Source organism: Vidua chalybeata, chromosome 9, assembly GCF_026979565.1.
Source record: "Vidua chalybeata isolate OUT-0048 chromosome 9, bVidCha1 merged haplotype, whole genome shotgun sequence".
Classification (NCBI taxonomy): Eukaryota; Metazoa; Chordata; class Aves; order Passeriformes; family Viduidae; genus Vidua; species Vidua chalybeata.
The window spans coordinates 8,729,803-8,750,497 of NC_071538.1; the positions used below are offsets into that span (position 1 = coordinate 8,729,803).

At 41.5% G+C, this 20,695-nt stretch overlaps 1 protein-coding gene across 3 annotated transcripts in view; it reads left to right on the forward strand.

The window, feature by feature from the left end:
- The window catches only part of DAB1 (DAB adaptor protein 1), a 143,523-nt gene that overhangs the window by 95,083 nt on the left and 27,745 nt on the right, over window positions 1–20,695 (forward strand). For all 3 annotated transcript variants that reach the window (XM_053950877.1, XM_053950879.1, XM_053950876.1), the window contains 5 exons: window positions 12,340–12,471; window positions 13,046–13,165; window positions 13,758–13,796; window positions 15,129–15,194; window positions 19,669–19,728. In XM_053950877.1, coding sequence (XP_053806852.1) covers window positions 12,340–12,471; window positions 13,046–13,165; window positions 13,758–13,796; window positions 15,129–15,194; window positions 19,669–19,728 — 417 coding nt within the window. The remainder of the gene's footprint in view (window positions 1–12,339; window positions 12,472–13,045; window positions 13,166–13,757; window positions 13,797–15,128; window positions 15,195–19,668; window positions 19,729–20,695) is intronic.

Below are 20,695 nucleotides of genomic sequence, written 5' to 3' on the forward strand. Positions count from 1 at the left end.
CCCATCATCTTTTAGAGGAATTCTTTACACATATTCATGCAGTGCCTCCTTATTTTTTCCTTAAAATATTCCCATGCTACAAACTTGTTTTGAACCTGATGATGCTGAGGAGCTGCTGCATTCCTGCATCCCAGAGATGTGCCAAAGGGCATCTGGCCTTTAGCTCTCAAAGGTTGCAATTTAAATATAAATATAAATATAAAGTTGCTGGCATTATCCTTTTAATTCTTTCTTTCTTTATTTTTTTAATCAGTATTATCTATTTATAGGAACTTCTTCTCTAAGAAATGTTTGGTCTTGGACCATGCTGAGGACTTGTAAGGGCTGCAGTATGGAAAAATATTACATAATAACAATACAGAGCAATAACTGTAAAACAACAAAGTCAAGTTTTGCACGTAGAGTTGAAAATTGTGACATTTGGGGCCTTTCTTTGTGCACTGTCCACAGCTTCTGCCTGCAGAAGATCCCTCTGAGCTGACTGGGATTCTTGCCCTGCTCCTTGACACTTTCCATCTTTCTGCTTGTAAATATGACCAGTAAAACATGGCATTTACTGTTCTACATGCAATAAATGTGTCTAATTAGAATATGGCAGAGGAGAGGACTTAAACATCTGCATATGATTCTTAAAAGGTATTTATAGACCCTGGTACTTCAGAAGGGAAACAATAACACATTTCATGCACATGTGGCAGCTAGCAAAATGTAAATGTCAGAAGAACCTACTTCCTTAATTACATCCCTTATTGACTATTGTAATTCATTCATTATTGGCCTTCCAAACTGGGCCCTGGGCAGTTTGGATGGTTCACAGTGCTCCACAGGGACTTTTAACAGCCACAAGCTCGTGGAATTCTGTGCTTTAGATGCTCAGTTTGCTGTGTGGGGGTTTTAAAAGCTTTAGGTATCATGGCAGTTTTGTTACTGTGGAAAAAAAGAACCCAAAAGGCAAAATGTGGGTGTGATTGTGCATATTGTGAAGTCTTGGGCATCTAGAGGTTTGATTTGAGGGCTGAAATTTCTCTGCCTTTCACCTAGAAAGGGGAAAAGCTCAGATCTAGAGCTGAGTCCAGCCTATTGTAGTCAGGATATGCAGAAACTGCCTCGTGAGAATTCTGATCCTAATGGGCATGAAGATAAAATAAAGCTATTCCAGACACATTATCCAAACTGGAATAATTTGTGCAATTTTGTTGCAGCTGTATTTTTATTTTAGTGTGAAAAGGGTAAAAAGTTGATTGCTTTCAAAAAGGCAGAAAATGAGATTTTATGAGTTCAGTGATAGTCTCATTTGGCCTCCTGATGTTTAATCCAAGCACCCCAGGATTGAGTTAAGAAAGGGAAGTGCTGCTTACATGCATTCTGCATTATGGTATGGAGAATCTCACTGTTATATAGTTAAAACAGTGATAAATAACACTTCCAAACAGTAAATATTAGGAATATTAATGTATTCCCAGTTACCATTTGGCTTCCATTGCATATAGGGGTGGGTACTCTGTCTATGGAGCTGTTGTAGTAAAAATTACTATGCCAACACTTCTGGTTTTTACTAATTTCAATGTTTGGTATGCTTAACCAGAATTTGGGGTGGATTTTGCTAAGAAGTTGAAAGTCAGTATATTTGTTGTTCTGAATCCTGTTATATAGTGGAGCTGCAAAGCATCTCTTCCCTATTGTCCCATGGCAGAAAACTCAAAGTATTCGGTTATACTGGGATTTTTTTTTTTTTGCCTGTATTCACTACTCTTTTGTGATCCAGATAAATGAATCTCCAGCAGAGCCACATTGCTTTTTCTCCAGCTGCAATTTTATCTTATAAGAAGAGCACCCAAAACACAGAGTTGTGTGCAAGTCCTGGTGTTTTTAAGCCAGGTTAATGCATCACACAGTAGAAGAAAATTTCAGGCCCATTTTCAGCACACCTGGAATTACAATGGCAGGATTTCAGACTGCTTGGGAAAGGATTTAGCAAGAGAAGTGCTGACATAATAATAGCACAGGCAGCTGAGATGCTCTGAAACCTCCCTGGAGAGCAGTGGGGGACATTCAGCAGGTGCCAGAACAGAAAGTTACATCCCCCTTTGAAATCCATTCTTTTTTTTTTTCTTGGAGTTAGCTGGGAAGCATTACACCCCAGGAGTGCTGGTGATTTTCCTTCCCCTATTCAGAGCATTTTTATCTGGTGGGCTGCTCTGCTCTCACCAAAATTTTGTGTTTGCACTGGTAGGAGCAATAGCACTGTCACTGCTCCTGAATTCCTGTGCTGCCTCGTGGGCTCTCCTGTTGTGGGGGCAGATGGAAGGGGGGCAGGTGTCCTTCACTGTCAAGGATAATTAGGGAGGGAAACTACAGGAAAGGAATGCTTTTAAATTTACATGGAGTTTGCAGGATGATAGTAATAGATACTTATTGGAAGTAAAGTCATTGGGTGATGTTCTGCCTTCAGGAACACAGGGAAGTCAGCAAAAGCACTGTTCTCTCTGATAGTCCATGGGGATGAATAAACACCTTTTTTATCCCTCTTGGTTTATGTAATAAGTTCCCTGTTGAAGGAGAAGAGGAAAGGCCACTGCCACTGGATGTCAAAGACAAATACCTGCTTTCATCCCTCTCCTTCAGTTGAATAAGCCATAAATTTCACATAACAGTAGATCTTTTCTTAGTACAGAAACAACTGCTCATGAAAGTTGTCTTCCCAAATGGGATCCCTGTACTGCTGACCTTTCTGGTGGGTGCTCTGTGTGCTCAGCAAGTGGCAGCCCATGTGGCAGGGGAGCCCAGGGGCTGGAACAGCATCTCCCGTGGTGCTCCCAGCACGTGGTGGCAATTGTGGAATTACAGCACTGCCTCTTGTGTCCCTAAACTGTAGCATCCTCCCTCTCTCTGCTGTTAGTACTTCCTAATCCTTTGTGGTTCCCATCCTCATTCCACATCCTTGTCCTCCCAGTGAAGCAGGCAGCAGCATTCCTGCTGGCTTTAAAGGCAGCACTGTGAATAGGTGAGGCAGAGCACTAATTAGTTTGAGTGCCCTGACATTTAAAGCAAATAAGAAATCTGGGTATCTAAAAATATTGCATATGGCTCCCAGCCCTGGCTCTGCATAGCTCAAAGTACTTCTTCTTTCCTTTTTAGATAGTCAAAATATGGATTTGAATCCATTTTTTTGATTATGTCCTTGCTTTTAAAAAGGCTGAGTTGGTTTATAAAAGGTTTTATGTGCAGCTTTCTGCGATCTTTAATTAGCCAAATGCTTTCCTGTGAGTGATACAGGAATTTGGAAGTATTTTAAAGAGTAAGGCAACTGTGAGCATAACCTGTGCATGCACAAGGCTCAGTGCTGAGCAGTGCTGGGAATGCAGAAATGAGTTCAGGTTTGATGGGGAGAAGAGAAGACATGCTGTGTGCAGGAGCTGCAGAGAGGCAAGAGTGAAAGGAGTTAGTAGGAACCAAGGCAGCATCCACGGCTGTGAAAGGCTTTGCTGCCTGCATTTCAGTAAAAGGTGAGGGCAGCACTGCCAGGGAGCTTTTCTGAAAGGCAGATCCTGTGTGTGACACCCGTGGCCAGGACTGAAAAGCAAGGCAGGGAGAGAGAAGAGCCAGCAGAGTTGATCTGTGCTCTCAGCTGTGTGGCCAGGCCTGCTGTGGAGAGTTAATCAAAGTTTGCTTTTGGAGATTTCAATTAGCAGCAGAAGACTAAAACCAAACATTCATCCTGCTTTACATGAAAATGAGCAGGGAAGAAACAACTCTGGGCATTACAATGTGCAAATGGGAGCTGTAGAGATTGCTGTTGAAAGGTGCCAGGGCAGAGCTTAAAAACAGTCTTCACTGCCTGAGTTGAAACACAGAACTCTTGGAACATGATGTGCCAAGCCCCTGCCAAGGGCAGCTTCAGGAATTCCTACCTTGGGATAATGCAAGGGGAAAAGAAAAAGAAAATAGAGCAAAAAATTACCTGCAAGTTCTTTATTCTGCTTTAGAGTCTCTTTGAGGTTTGCCTTTTACATTTTATTTTATTCTTATCTTAGGGCTCAAGTACTGCACACACACTTGTCATGTTGCTACGGATGGTTTATATCCGAGGTGAAGTGTCTGCTGGGGGACCTGAACAAATGAAGGATTTATTGATGAATGATCCCATTTATGGGATTGTCTGAAGCTTTCTTATATGTGCAATTGTAACTCAGAGGAAAAGGTTTCCTCTCTTTTTTTTTTCTGTAGGAAAACTGAAAACAGAATGGTTTGGTCTTTATGACCAGGACTGGTTGTTCATGATGCTGTTTCTGAATTGTAAAGCTCATCACCACAGGGACATCTTTGGTGACATGCAGGTACCCCAAGGCCATCACCAGCCACAGAGAGCAGTCTCTCATTGTGGAACACAGGGCTTCTTGCTTCTCTACCTTGGTTAATTTCTGCTTATGAAATCATTTCTATATTTGAACAATACCAAGATTGTGTCATGTGAAATTCTCAACTGTTTTGCATCATTTTCAACTGGCTCGGGAGCACAACATACTGGTTGTACACAGCTTGTGAATTCATAGAATCCTTTTCTGCTCTTGTTCTTCCCTGTACCTGTGCTTTCTCTCAGCCCTCTTTAAATTCTTACTAAATTAGGGAGAGTATCTGGGAGATAGATAGAAAAATATAAAATAAATCCCTCTTGTCCTTTTTCCCCTTTTCCAGTAAAGTTTCTTACATTGTGCAAGTAGATTGATGGTCCAAGGAAGTTTCTGTTTGATGACTATCCAGTGCAACTTAAATTTGAGTATGGTTTTTGTGATCTTTTCAAGCTCTGCTTTATAGGGGTTGCATGAGAAATCAAGGGAATCAGCGGCTGCCTCTCACTGAGGAGTTTTTCAAATCACAGGCTACAAGAAGAGGGTGGCTGGTAATGCTTGCTGAATCTGAAGCAGTTAAGATCTGAGACAGCTAAAGCCAAAAAAATTACTTCCAAATCTCCTAGGAGTTGTATGAAGCAATTGCTTGTGCTGTTCATGTAAATCAAAAGCATTTCAGGAGGGTGAGGAATATCGGTGCAAAGGAACAAAAGAAGCTTGTAAAGAGTAAGGGCTGCTCAAAGGACATTCACAAGCTCTAAAGATGAACACAGTAAAAATATGGAGAGGTTCAGTGATGCTGCAGCAAACTGTCTCATTACAGAATATTGTGCTCCCTCAAATTCAGGATTTAATCAATGAGTCTTACAGAGTCTATCAGGAAAAAATACAAGGCATGGTCAAAGGTGCTGCACTTGAGCTGTATGGAAGCTTTGGCTTGAGAGCAGAGGGCAATGCTGGCATATTTATGGCTGTTTTGATCCTCTGACCATTTTGCAGAGGGTGGTGAGGTGGGAGCTCAGGGGGGATACACTCAGATGTGTTACAGCCCTGGGAATCCCACGGTGACCACTGAGCAGCTGCCATCCCAAAGACTGTAACAGTGGCTTACAGGCAAGTGCTGTTCCTTGTGCAGCACACTGAAACAGTGAAATGGCAACATAAAACAATGTGCTGCAGCCTCTAGGTGCTCCTTGCAGATGAAATTTGGGGCATGTTGCACTGCTGAACTGATTAGGGCCATTGACTTCAGTGTCGAGGATGGGGTCTGCAGCTTCTTGGTTTTACTGTGCAAATTCTTTGCTTTAACCTTCCTGATAGAACAATGGCTGTGTCAGATGCAGAACAATAAGGAAATAGTACAAGACTCATGGGAGGCCCAGCATCTCAGCTTCAGTGTAGCCACATCTGTCTTTCCAAAGCTCTCTGAAAATGTTTCCTTGCCCTTTAGGATTTTCTTTGTCCTGGGACAAAATTTGCAAGTGCATATTTAAAAGATAACTTGGGCTTCATAGTAATTGGACAAGGGTTTTGGGTTTAACTAGCTACTTTCACTCCTGATACAATAAAAAATTGAAAAGCCTTTGAAGTGAAAATGGGAAATGGGCCACATGTGCGTTCCAGTTTTGTTTTGCCCCTTTCCAAATTCATATATCTAATAAATGGATCTTCTGCATGAGCAACTTAGCATTTGCTTCTGAAGACAATGACCAATAACTAAATTCATATCTGGTCTTTGTCAGACATTATTACAAATTATGAGAGCTGGACAGAAGTTTATTACCTTAGTGCTGTTCTCTTTCACAAATTAGGTTCTTGGAGCATCCAGCCAGCTCAATATCAGAGATCCATTCATCACAATTAGGCTGCTGTGCTGGCAGAGCCATGTCCTGCTGCCTTAATTGACTCTGGGGTTGGGGACAGGGCCACACCAGCTGAGAGCATCACTGGGTGTGTTTGTCACAGGGGCACCCACAATGGCACTTGTCTTTGCTCTCTTTGGAATTTCCCACTCTGGCTCCCCAGGTGAGATAAAGGCAGCAGCAGGATGCTTTTTTCATCAAGCAGAGGCAATGGTGAGGATTAATTTGGATTTTAGCTGTGGCCCAAGTACCCTTTTGAGCTCTTTTCCTGAGTCCAACCAAACAGGCTCTTAGCTGGGGTGCTCCTGGGAAGTACTTGCCTTTCTTTAGGATAGAGGGTACAGGTGGAGCTTAGTGTAGCCCTAGACTTGGGCAGGTTCTTATCCTCACACAGGACCTTGCTCCCTGCTGACTCAGCTGCTAAGCTCAGGAAGTCACATAATCTGGGCTTTTTTGCTTCAGTCTCCTCGGCTGCAGGAAGAGAATGGCTCTCACGAGTTTGTTATTGTTATTAAAAGGAAATTAAATTTACACTTCTCTGGGTGCTGTGCTGTGTCACAGCCAGACGGCTGCCCCCCTGGAGGGACTGAGTCTGCAGGAGCTGGGGCTAAATCTGTTTTGATTCTTCTCTTTATCAGCACCATATTTCATGTGCCCCTTTGTGCTACACAGACCAAGCTTTGCTCTGCATATAATCTCAAAGTGAGCTTTTTGTGCCAAGTGTTTTTATTGCAGAGCTTGTGCACCGAGACGCCTTTTAGTAGCTGGCACTTGGAAAAGTCTTTCCTCAGGTTATTGTTTGCAAAATCAGTGTGTGTGGAGGAAGCACGGGGATTAGACAGATTTATTTTCTTCTCATTGTGAAGCCACGCTTACAGGCTGCCATCTGAGAGGGCCCTTCAGGCTTGGAGAACACTCTGGAGGTTGCATTTTCCTTTTCTGCTCCTATTCTTGGGGTGGGGTATTTTTGAAGAAGGAAAGTCCATAATTTATTGTTCAGCCTACATTCCATGATTGGCTCTGGCTCAAACAGATTCAGGACTGAACTTTTCATTTTCAGTCTCCTTCATGGGCAAGGGTTCAGCCCCCACTCCATGGATTTTTTCCATTTATGCTCTTTTATGACCAAAACTGATTATCTTGGCCAGTGCTGGGAAATGCCTCCCAATACTGAAATCTCCATAACTGCAAGAGGTTTCCAGTGGGTTTTGCTTTTCAGGTTTTCATATGTGACATTTCTTTTTGAAAGCTGAATTGGAATGATGCTGTGTTCCAAAACTCCTTGCTCTTCTTGTAGGAATTCAGTATTTTGATAATTTGCTAAGCCTAAATGCTACAGCTCTCTTCCTTTCCTAGATCAAACCTGATAAAATTTTCCACATGTTGCAGTAAATGTTTATATCACAGATCTTTTTGGGCTATCAGGTATTTCCTCACACTAAGCACTATCACATTTAAGGCAGATTACAGTGATCTGTCATGTATTGTTTGTTCTGTCCCCTCTCCATGGGCATGTGACTGAAGTGTTCATGACAGTAGGGGAGGGCTGTCAGATGGGAAATAAGATGTTTCTCAGTCACCCTGTGCTGTGTCCAGTAGTAATTTGCAGGGAGTTTGAAGCTGTTGGCAGCTGTAGCTCTGAAATAGCACTGAGCTGTCTCCTCTCTGCTATTTCACATGAAACTGAGAATTCTTGCAGTGGTGGTTTCATTTCCCCATCTGCTCATCCCCTGCCTTATCTCATGAGGCTGATGTCTTGCCACCCCATCTGCCATCCAAATACCAAGTTCCAGAAAACAACACTAGAAAGTTTGTGATGCAAATGCAATTTATTGATGTGTTTTTCATTTCACTCTGACATTTGAGGCTGTTGACTTTTCCTCCAAATTGTGTGTACACAGTCCCACTGAAATGCACTTCCCTCTCGAGGCAGAGCAAGTGGAAGGGTTCACAACTGCTGGAGAGGTATCCATACACCTTCATGGGTACCAGGGAAAAATCGATGTCAGGAAGAGGTTTTGGGGGTTTGGGTGGTTTTTTTTTAGCTGTCTACATACAGGGACTGTTGTTCATCTCTTAAAACTTTCAGAAGTTACAAAACTAGATTTGAATCTGCAGTAGAGAATTCAGGTGTTTCATGTCATGGAATGGTTTGGGTTAGAAAAACCCAAAAAAGCCTTAAAGATCACCTAATTCCAACCCTACAGGACTGTGGGATGATTATGATGGGGATGAGCAGCTCCACTCCAACTCTGCTAAGTGCATTTTAAGGGAACAGCAGAGAAGCATTGCAGCACAAACACAGCAATTAAGGAAATGCTTGTGGCATGTTGTTGTCCCCATGATCCCTGCAAAATACCAACTAAAACAAACAGGAATTGTAAGGAAATGGTCGTGAGGGGCATTGGACCAGGTGCTGCATGTTGAGCCCTGTTAAGGAGCACAGCAGCCTCCTGGGTGCAGTGAGGGAGAACCATCTGTGCCACCCAGGATTTTCTTGCAGCAAGGAGATAAAATTCATCTCAGAGCCATTCACATGTCTTGCAATTCAGTGTTTTCACTGGAGGTGTTGAAGTAAGTAATGGTCAATGTCCTGTTGAACTTGGGGCTTGCTTGGTCTAAGGCTTTACCATTCATTTTCCCTGTTAGGTTCAATTTCTGTGATTTTTTTTTTTTCCCCCCATGGTCTTCCTAAAGAGACAGGGCTTGGTTTCCTTATGTGCTGCTGAGCAGTCCCAGTTGGAATACAGGGAACTTGCAGCATGGCTGAAAATACAGTCCATTAAGTTATTTTATTATGAATCCATTAAGGACTCTGCAGTTTGGTGGGTAACTGAGGTGTTCAGGCAAAATGTTTTCTTGCTTATTCCAGTGTGAATAGGCAGGAATAAGCTTGGTCCATGTGCACCCCACACCCCAGCATCCATAGTGGAGCTCCCAGTTGTTCCCAGCTCTCTGAAGCCAGGCTCAGCGTGCAGGTACTCCAGGTGAGAGGCTGTGCAGCCCCAGTCCCTGTGAGACTTGTCCTGGTGCGTGTAATACTGTGTGGAACAAGCCTCCTGCTTGTGGTGGGGCAGCTTTTCCAGGAGGATTTGCAGCTTGTAGGATATATATTTTTTTTTTTTCTTTTTGTTGTGGCTCTTAACACTGTGCCCCAGGCTCTACTAAATAGACAACCTCATTAAAAGAGAAATAGCGATAGTAAAGCAGTGACTTTCTCATGCCATCTAACTCACATTTTTGACATGATTGCTGGACCCTCCAAGTACTTAATTGATTGACTTAATTGATTTAGTGGCACTGGAGGCTACAGCATGGAAATAAAGGGGCAAGATGAGGATAAGGGGTGAAAAAATTTATGATAGGTGCCAAGCAGCCTGAGGGAAATTAGAAATGCTACAGATCTCAGAGGCAGCTAAATCAATTCAGTGTGATGTACAGGGAGTGACCTGGGGGAAGAGGAGAAGCAGGGGATGGAATGGAGAAAAGGAGAGGAAACAATGGCTGGTGGGAGAGACCAGAGTAAACTTAAGGGGAAGAGGAAAGGCAGCAGGCTTGGTGCAGATGGGTATTTTGGACTTTTGAGTTTAACACTAGGCAAAAACTTCTTAGTGTATGAATAAAATATAATAATGCCATTATGTTTAACCTAAAAAAAAAAAACCTAATGCATCACAAGAATGTCTTGTTACCCATTTGAGATTTTATCTATGCTACCACTTAAAGTCTCCAACATTTGCAGCAGTGACTAAAGTCACAGGAGACCTAAAATAATTTGGAGGCTGTGGATTTTGTTAACAACTGAAACTTAAATGTTAAATTACTTTCTAATCTCTGCAATATGTAATTGACTGTGTTGAACCATAATACAAATTAAGTCTTCTCTATAATTTGTTCTGGAGTGCTGCAGTGCTCCAAAACAATTTGGTACCTCACTTAAGGATTGGTAAATGGTTTGTAGCAGCTCTCAGCACAGACAGAGTAAAAACTTCATATAGGGTGTGATGGAATCCAGCAGTATTGGCATACAGGGGTGTCAGAAACATCCCTGAGCTGAGAAATAATTATTTTATGTGCTTGTGGCCACTAGTAACAGGATTCTGATCTTGCATTTTATGGTGGTGAATCTCTCCTGACTGCAAGAGGAGCCCCATTTCTGCTGTGCAGGAGCAAAAAGTCAGACACTCAGTAAATAATGCTAAGAATGGATCATTGGAATATGTAGAAAGGACACATGAGGTGAACTGAGGGCTGTGAAAACACAGATGTGTTTATATCTACATTTGAGTACAGATGTGTGCGTGCACCCTTGCATTTCACATGTGTGTTCTAACTCTGTGTCCCTCAAACAAGTGAAAAGCTCTCCTTAAATACTCCATCCAGTAAAATACAGAAAAGGATAATTGCAGTCACCTTTACTTAATTTCTGTTTCTATTGATACAGTGTGTAAAATATAACCACTGGAAATGTAACGATTTTTGAACAGTGAATGTGGATTCCCAAATAAATGGGAGCATCTCCATCTGCTCTCTTACCTTGTGGGTGATACTCTTCCATGGTAGAACAATCTTCAAATTTAATTCCATGAGGAAGGCATCTGATCACAGTTTAATTTCAGTGCAAAACGCTGCCTGGCAATCAATAAAGCAATGTCAGAGAACTTTGATTTAATAGGAGCGAGAGATAACGTTCCCTGTCATATGCAGAATAGAGAGATGGGAACATTTCATTTCATCCTAACAGATAGCATGTAACTTGGTTTTCAAAAAAACCTAATAAATCAATATCCCTGTATTATCTAAGTAAGATCCCATCATTAATTTTAAACGTTCAACATGTCGGGAGAGTCTGAAGTGCACCTTCAGCCAAGCCACGTTCTGCCTGCAGTCACTGGCAACACTTAACTCTGCCACGAGCAAGCAATCTTGATACGGGGACATTAAGAGCCATTTACTGTGAAATGAAAATGAAACATGTCCAGTCTTTTGTTTTACATGGAGCCATCCATCTCTTGCAGGCTGCCTCTCCTTTCAGATGCCACTCCCTGCCCTACAGCGGTCCCGTCGCTCCCTCAGCCACGCACAGGCGTCCTCCCTCCTTCTGAATTTTGAAACTTTAACTTCTCTTTCTTAACTCCAAAAATAACTGGTTGTTTAGAGATTGCCTGGATACCATGCTGGTTTTCAAGATGTGCTTTTCTCAAAGCCAGCAGGGATCTGGACCTCCAAAGAATTCAGTGTGAGGCTTTGCCTGCTCTCAGAAATAGCATTATCCCTAGATGATGCAAGAGTAGGTCAATATATCAGAAGGTAGAAATTGAAACTAATAGATTGTTTTAGATAAGCTTTCCAAGGACATTATTTTAAGTGGAAATACTTCTCTATTACTTCCATAATAAAATGCTGTTCAGTGCAAAGTGAGGAAGATTCTGGCACAACAAGAGATGCTTATAAGAGCCTCAGATTCATGTCCTGACTCTGGGCAGAGTTTTGCTCACAGAGTTAAAATTAAGTCTTTTTATTATTACAATTCACCAAAGAGGGATTGTAAGTAAAATGTGGACTTTTGCATTCAGCATTGATTTCCAGTTGAATAATTACATTTACATTCATTTTCTGAGGAAAATAAGTATTTGGAGCTGCGTTACTGCTTGAAGTGAAATCTCTTGCACTGGCTGATGCTGATTTTTGTGGAGATAAGGCAGGACTGGTACTGATTCCTAGAGGTACTGGAGATCTCAGCTGTAGCTCTGCAGATCAGCCTGGCCTGGGAGTCACCCTGTGTGAAGCTACAGGTTTTTGCAGCCCCTGCTTACTTCTGTACCAAGAAACACTGGTTCTGTGCCTGGGATGCTGTGTAGGTAGTAGCTAGGTAATATTTTTTTTATTTAATTATATTTTACTTAAAGATACCTAGAAAAATCATCAGTGGAAGCTTTTAGTCAACCTACAAAAGCAAGTAAAGTTTGATTAGAATTTGAGCAAGAAAGAGGCTTAAAGAGTTCAGATATTAATTGGTTTTCATATCAGAATGTGTTGGGATCCAGATAAAGTGGTGAAGGAAATGATACTGCTTTTTAATCAAACATTCTGATGGATATTCTCTACTGTTGTTTGTTTTTTCTTAGCTACTCCAGCATCACCACGCAGTTCATGAAATTTCCTACATTGCAAAGGATATCACAGACCACCGAGCGTTTGGATACGTGTGTGGAAAGGAGGGAAATCATAGATTTGTGGCAATAAAAACAGCCCAGGCAGTAAGTATCAAATCACTGTCATTTTCTGCCATGTAACTCATCTGAAAAGCCATTTGTAAGGTGATGCTCAAGAGGCTGGTCTTGGGTTGTTGATGATTGTGCTAAACTGGTCACAAGTGTCTGTGCAGGTCTTAAATAGCAAATTAATGGAACCAGCTTGGCAAAATGAAGCATGTTTCATTGTTCCCAATTTTTTATGATGTGTTTTGTTATAATTAGTTATTGTTTACCTTTCTAGCTAAGCTAGACTGGATGATGATAAATTTGCTCATGTTCCTATACTCATGGAAATACACATTGTGTGTAATTTCAATGGATGAGAAACCACTAATAAGTATGCCTTTACATTCATCCATGTGCCTTTTATATTCATAATGCTTTTTATATTCATAACTATAATTATCATTAATTTTCAAGCATAGTTAGTTCAGCAGGAATTAACCCAGGCCTGGGTGCTGAGATAGAAATTAATTCTTTATTCAGTTTCAGTGTGGAGGTGCTCTATCAGCAGGATGGGATAAGAGGTGTTTATTTTCCCCTACAGAAATTCTCCACCCTGTTTTTGCTTCCTTAGGCTGAACCTGTAATCCTGGACTTGCGAGACCTGTTTCAGCTCATCTATGAACTGAAGCAAAGGGAAGAAATGGAAAAAAAGGCACAAAAGGACAAACAGTGTGAGCAGGCGGTATACCAGGTACACCAATAAGCTTAGACTACTGCCACGAAAATTTGGGTTTGGAGTTTCCCCCTCAAAGTTGCTCCAGAGAGGCTCTGAGCATCCTCAGCACTTCTGACAGCAGTGGGTTTGAGCAGTGCTGGCTTCCAAAGGACCAGCGTGAGCCCAGCAGCCATCCTGAGCCCAGCCTAGGATTAAACTGAGCTGAAAGCTGTCCCTGGGGTGTGGTGAACCTGGTGAGCAGCTGGAAATGGCCCCCTCATTTCCTGCTTAGTGTTTCTTCTCATTCAGATGGAAAACTTTAATGAAGGGTCAGTGTTGTAAGCCAGGTTTTAAGTGTCTCACAGTTCAGGGGAGATTCAGTATACTTCTGAATGTGTGTATTTGAATCAAGTCAAACAAGGTGTAGATTGTTAAAATCGGATGGAACTTGAATAAAGTTACTTTGTACCATAATGTGACTTTATCTGTATCCTAAAGAAAGAAAAATATAAACTTACCTGCCCATTTTGCTTATTCCTTTGCTGTCCTTTAATTTCTGAGTACAGTTCTTTTATCTCTGCTGTTTATGTTCTTTGCTTTTACTGCCTGTCCTCTTACTTTGCTGTAGACAATTTTGGAAGAAGATGTAGAAGATCCTGTATACCAGGTAATTTCTGAAGCTGTATGGCCTTGGAGTTTCAGAAATGACTAGATACGTGTTATCTTCAAACACAGGCAAAAACTTGAACAAGATGTTTTGAAATTTACTGAGAGAGGTCTTGTGAGAAACCTTTAAAACCTCCACAGAAAGCAGCATATTTAGAGATTAGGCTGTAAGTAATAGCACAATATGTCTGTATAGAATGGAATATTTCAGTTGGAGTATAGAAATATTAGATGAAATATGTCATAAATGCTACTTAAATGTGGCTTGTGTATGCAGATTTTATGTTTCAAAATGAGATTTGTCATCATTTTTTAATACAAACTCTTAACTGAAAAGGGAGCTACTCTGAGAATTAGGGAAGGTGACATCTTGTCCTCACAGTAATAAGTTGACATTTTGTTTTTGTTTTCTGTGTAGCCAGAACTTAATTCAGAGGGTGAATATTTGAGAAAAAAAAAAACAAAACAGTGGCATTGATGTTGTAACATACTCCCTTGTTGGCGTTTGAGCTATGATTTAATAATAGATCTGAAATTCAAGTCTTGCTCCATCCAAGAAAAATGTCTGGGAGCAAAGATGATTATCAGAAATGTGTCAATATATTCATGTCCAATACCCTGCTGAGTGTGAAGAAGGAAAAGATGTAATTTCATTCTTGTGTTTTTGTGCTGAAACAAAATATGTGATAGTTTACTTTTTTTTTTTCCTGGGGATTTTGTGTTCTTCCACTTAGGCATATCAGTGGGAGTTACACTGAAAGGATCCAATTCAACCATTAGTGAATATTGAACAGTGCCTAAGGTGCAGCAAGAAAGATTATAAGAGTCAGGATGCCCTAAATTACTGTTCAGCTATTATAATGTCAGGAGTTTTGTTCTGTACTCTTCACAATAAAACAAGAACCTGAAAATGAAAAAGTGTTGTGCCAGCCTTTTGCCATGTGGCCTGTTCCACGCACACCAGCCCGTTCTCCCAGCTTGGATTTAGCACTTTTATCCGCAGATAATAAATATATGTGGAAATAATTGCCATTATGTAAAAGAGGCAAAATTCACGTTGCCTTCAGAAAATTAATATTGGGCCACAGGCAGTCTCCCTGGCGAGGAAGAATTAGGGAGTTGCTCTAATGATCATTAAGAGGAGATTTAGGCCTGTTCATGAAATATGAAGCAACCTTTCCTGGTGCTTCCCAACAAACCCGTTGTCCTGCTGCCAGCCTGTGCTTTGAAGTTGTTTCTTTAATGCCTGCCTTTGTTTTGACGTGGAATTCCAAACGGCCTTTTTCCCTTCTGTTTCATCTCTGACTGTCCCTCTCTGGCGCTGGTGCCTTAGTACATTGTGTTTGAGGCTGGACACGAGCCCATCCGTGAGCCTGAAACGGAGGAAAACATTTATCAGGTATAAAACCTCTCCCCTCGCTGTTCCCATCGCAACGACCGCAGAGCGGTTGGTGGAAGTGCATTTCATACGTAGCTCGCTTTTAGTTTCCATCCATCACCAAAACTGTCTTGGCATTTCATTCTGGTGACATTATCTGCCCAGTCACAATGTGATTTTTCTGTTGTTTGTCATATCAGCTTCTGCAAATTGATATTAACTTTGTCAACTCACAAACTTTTGAGTACACCATATGAGGTGATAAATGGAGATTCTCTTCTTTTTTTTCCCCTGTTAATTTTTTGAAATTTTTTTTACACCTATTCTGAGAAACATGCTGAAGATGTTTTGTTGGCAGACCATCCAAGCAATTCCTAGAAATTTCAGTGGTGCTGCTCTTGTTTCTATTTAACCGAGGAAATAACTGAGCAAAACCTCAGAGCTCTCAAGGGATATCCCCCCAGACCAGGGAAACTGTTTACAGAGTGCATATGTTATGCTAAAGCCCAAGCTTCACATTCTTCACACTGACAAAAAACTGCATTGAAAGCAATATAAAATAATCTTTTGTCGTTCAATTTATCCTCAAGGGATCAGTACGAGGTTTATTAAAATATAATGTAATTCATTTTGTATCACATACTAGAGGCAAATCTGAGGATAGACAGAGATCCTTGTGCGCTGTGAGAAAATCGTGATTCGAGGAAATGGTTCAGTGTGGAGGGGAAGGAGTTTCAAGCAGTGATTAAGCATTTCACCCAGCTGGACTAGAGGTTGATCTCCTTATAGGAAAAGATTGTAAGGGTAGGCAGGAGCAAGGATAGAACAAAAAGGGAAAAAAAAAAAGGAAAAGCGTTAAGTAATGAGAAAATATAGGAAGATAATGGAAAAAATGAGAGGCTAGTGTAGCTGTAAGCTAAAATAAAAAGGAGCTGAGTGGAAAAGAGAAATGCAAGTTAAACATTAGAAAATGACATCTTATAGATGCCATCAGAGGGTCATTAATATGAGATTCATTTAATTTCTCCCTGCTGCTCCCTTTGCACCATGCACATTCAAAAATGCAGCTTTTTTGCATCTCCGGACCAAGACATGCAAAGCTCTCACTCAAGGTGAGAGTCTGCCTAAGGCTGAACATTTTCAGTGTTGAAAGTTTGACTATTCTCAGCAAATGTTAAAAAAATTGCTAGTCTGGTTGTCAGGTTTGTGCTAGAAACAAGGATCCCATGAGAATTAGATTCAAGGGAAAAAATGGTGATTGTTGTTCATCAAAGTGTGGAGCTTTTAGTGACACTTCAAAGAATTACTGGTGGAAGGAGGCAAAATGGGGCTGTTGCTCTCAGTGTTTGTAGATCTTCCAGCAATCACTGGTGGGTAGGGAAGAAGTTGTAACTGTGTTCTGAGGAATAGCCCAGAGGACTGCAGGACTCCTTGGGCAGTTTCTTTTCCATAAAATGGAAATAGAAGGTGAAAAGCTGGTAGTGAGGCCTTGTCTCACCTCAAGGTACTGCTGTTGCTGTCCTCCAAGTCACCAGAGAATTGCTCAAGGCTTTTTTTGACAGCATCTGGATGTGATGAAGTGTTTCCTCCCACAGTGGTCACAGAAAACACCTGTGATTAATGTCCCATACTCTGGATCTTCACAATCTAGCATTCTCCTCTGTGTTTACTACAGGCACTGCACTATCTGAGTACAGCAGATGCAGAACTGGGGAGTTAGGAGTCATTTTTTGGTCTCTCTGTAATTGAAGGGTGCTGAGGTGTCCCAGACTGGTCCATAGCCATGAGCTTCCCAGCTCCCACAGCTTCCTGAGCTCTTGGCTTCCACAAATATGGGTCTCCACACCTCAGATTTTACACTCAGATCACTGGCAGAATTGTTTCTCTTACAAGATCTTGGTAATCTTAGAACCATCAGGCTACTGTTAAAAACAAAATTGAGAAAGACCCTCTTTTATTTTTTTTTTTTTGTGCTTTTGGTTGATTGGTTGGGTTTTCATTTTTTTTTCTTTTAAATTTGATGCATATTTGTGGCAGCTTCTATTATTTACTGTGAAGCCTTCCCCAGATTGCTAAACATATAATAACCTCACACAATAACCTCACACCGCCTTGCTTCAGCCTCACCAAACCTTTCTGCTGGTGCTGCTCTGGCTTTTCATTTGCTGGCGTGCAACAAATTCACTTCTCCCTTGGTGGAAGACATTCCCACCCTGTGGGGAATTGCAGATGAAAGATACGTGCAGAAAGTGACAATTTCTATTTCTTTTTAGCATAATAGAGGTCACAACTTTCTTTTTAAGCATTCTTTCTCTGTCTGTCACCTTTCTTTGATACATTACCCCAAAGAGTGTCTGTGTCTGCTCTTCTAATATTATCTATGTAAGTTGCTGTAATGTGTTAGGCAAGGACTCAATCACTGAGCGCATACCAGCCCTCAGATTGCTTAACAGCAGCTCCTCTGCTGCCTGGTGTTCTGGAGAGGTGGAGATGGGATTTTGGGAGGTGGTTTGGTGTTTGTGTGGCAGCCCGGGTCTCTGTGGGAGAGGCAAGTTCTGCTCCGTGAGGAGCTGACACTCCGAGACTGGGGGTTTAGGATTGTGGTGCTTTTATTGCTGCAAGATGCAAAGGCATCCAGATGGTTCACAGCCTGTCACAGAGACAGAGCTGACAGCAGAAATAGTGCTGGTACCTCTTTCTGGTGCTGCTAATCAAAGGAGAAACAGCAATTCCTTGCAGCCCCCAGAGTAAGCAGAGATGCAAACAAATGTGGTGGTGCACAGCAAGAAAAGGCAGCAGGTTGGGCAGCACTGAGTTGGGAGGGAGAAATGGTTTTCAGGAAAGTTCCTCTGTCTTCATATGAGAAGCAAGGAGCTCTTCTCCGAGTATAAATTGGAGTAGAAAAAGGGGGATTGATAGTGCAGGGAAATGCTCAGTCCACAGCCAGCTCCAGATGTAGGTGCAAATTGGGATGACTTCACAGAAAGGTTGGAAGGAGGAAGAGGAGAATGGCTGAAAGGGAAAGATTTTGGAGAAAACAGAAAAAAATGCACACTATTGAAAGTTTAGAAACAGTTTATCCTTCCATATTTCTCTTCCTTCTGTGAAGACCCAGCTTTCCAGTGACTTCCTAAATCGACCATTCCTGGTTCCTGCTCCCACACTGTCACCTCCAGCTCTCTCCAGTCTCTTCCCAGACTCTTACTGCCATGGCCCTGAATTTTTACCAGTTTCACATTTCTAATGTGATACAGAGAAAACCAAGGATAGGAATAGAAGAGATCTTCCACAAAGTTCATTCATTTTCTCTCAGAGTTCCTTACAAGCTCTTCAGTGTGCACCAAGTTAAAACCACCGAGTTTCTTGTGAAGGCTGTGATGGGGTGAAAGAACAGTAGGGACAACAGTACAGAGAGGCTTTTATACAGAATAATAAATGATAGCATATCTCAATGAATAAGTAACATTTCTTCAGCTTCCCCTAGACCAGTCTGAGTTTAATATCAGAAACTTAAGATACTTGTCTTAGAAAACAAAAAGGTCATAGTTTTATCATATTTGCAATATCATCTCATTGACCTGTGAGGTTTCATTGTTGACTGAAATGTAACTTTTGTACTCAGAATGCCTTGTTTGGTGGAAAAGCACCACTGATGAGAACACGTTACTGTCCTTTTTGCTTTTGTCATTTTCAATGGACACCCAGTGTTTCCAGGGAGGAGAGGAAATATAATCAAAAATTACAAATATGCAAACAAGTGGTCCTTGGGCGAGCCCAGCCCAGTACTACAAAGCAGCTGAGTCTGCATGAGCAGGTTATAAATCCCCTGGGCATAAATCACGACTGGTGGCTCAACTAAAGGCTCACACAAAATTTTAAGTGCATTGTCTCCTGCCCATCTCTCCTGTGTCAGGCTTCAAGAGACCTTAATTCCTTAGGAAAATTGCAGCATTATAACCAGGTATTTCATAGAGCAGCCACAAGGCCCCATCACTGCAGTATTAGGACTCTTCTTAGATGATTAAGTGAGTTGTGAGGAAGAAATCTGACACAAGGAAAACACATCTCTTACCCTCACCTTGGTGACTCTGCTCTGTGTCTCTTCATCTGGGGAGATGATGCACTCACCTGACCATAACTTCCATTGCACATCTCTAACCCCCAAGTTAAAGGGAAAAACAACCATTTAAGTAGGAAGGAGCTCCAAGTACAGCTGGGCTTCATGCAACCAAAATCATGTGAGAATGGAAATCTCCTTTCTGAACACTGCTGGGCTGTAGAAAATTCAGATGGGTGTTTCATTTCTTCAGTATTTCCTCCATTAATGGTCCTACTTGGATAAGAAGGGAACCATCATCGATTCCATTAGTATTAAAAATTAGTATTAAATAAACTACTCATTTAGGTACACCCTGTGCATAAATAGCAGTTGCTCTTTGCAGTTTTTCATCCAAGCTGCTTTTGTAGTGACCTCAGTTTTCCTTTGCTGTTGCAGGTTCCTACCAGCCAAAAGAAAGAAGGTGTTTATGATGTGCCAAAAAGTCAACCTGTAAGTGTAAGTATCTCCCCCATTTATATACAGTAAAGGAAGTGTGGTTTTTAGCTTCTGTGGCTTTTGTTATTGTCTGTAACATTTGATACATTCCTCGTGGTGTGACTTTTGTCAGCGATATGTTACGGGTTGGTGGGGACTGTGATGTCACTTACATCCATCTCATTCATTGCTTGAATCTCCTTTCTGTCTTTTCTAACTCATTTTTAGGCAAGTCACCATTTGTAAATGTGTTATTTGTGGTTAGGAGTTGACAGTAAGCCTTCTGCTGTTAATGCTTGAGGTGCTGTCTGGTTTTGAAGGGTTCCTCTGGTACCCAAATGTGTTTTATTTCTGTAGTTCTCTAAGTATGCTGGAAACTAAGCTTAATTCAGCTGAATTTTTTTCTGTCCTGTGCCTCACGTGGGCAGGAAAATATTCAAAAAAATAGGGGTAATATGCTGTTGTAGCTAAAAAACACCACTCCCATTCTGTGTACTGGCATTTTGAAAAGGTGAAGCATTTCTTCCCAAAATGTGTAAAGAATGGTAACAGGTGATTGAGAGAAGTGACAGATGCCTTAGAACAAGGTGTGGGTTTGCTGAAGGGTAGGTTATGCTGTTCAATATAAATTTGTGCTATAAATACCTCAAGAAATTGTTGGATTGCTTTGGTTACACAAAAAATTAGCATTTCTGAGGATCTGTGTGAGAGTGGAAAAAAACCAAGGCAAAGAATTTCAGTGTAGTGTAGGCATGGGAAAGATGCCTGTGTTCAGAAGAAGGAGACTTTTTTTGCACCAAGATGTGGTGACCTGCACAGCAACCAAGATGTGGAGTAAAAAAAAGAAAAATGCTGTGAAGGAGCTGGATGGGGACCTGAACTGTGAGTTCTGGGCTTTGCACAACCAAACAAACAAACCCTGCCAGAAGTATTTCACCATGAGCCAGTAGGAGCAGGGAGGCATCTTCATGTTGCCTGCAAAGATCTG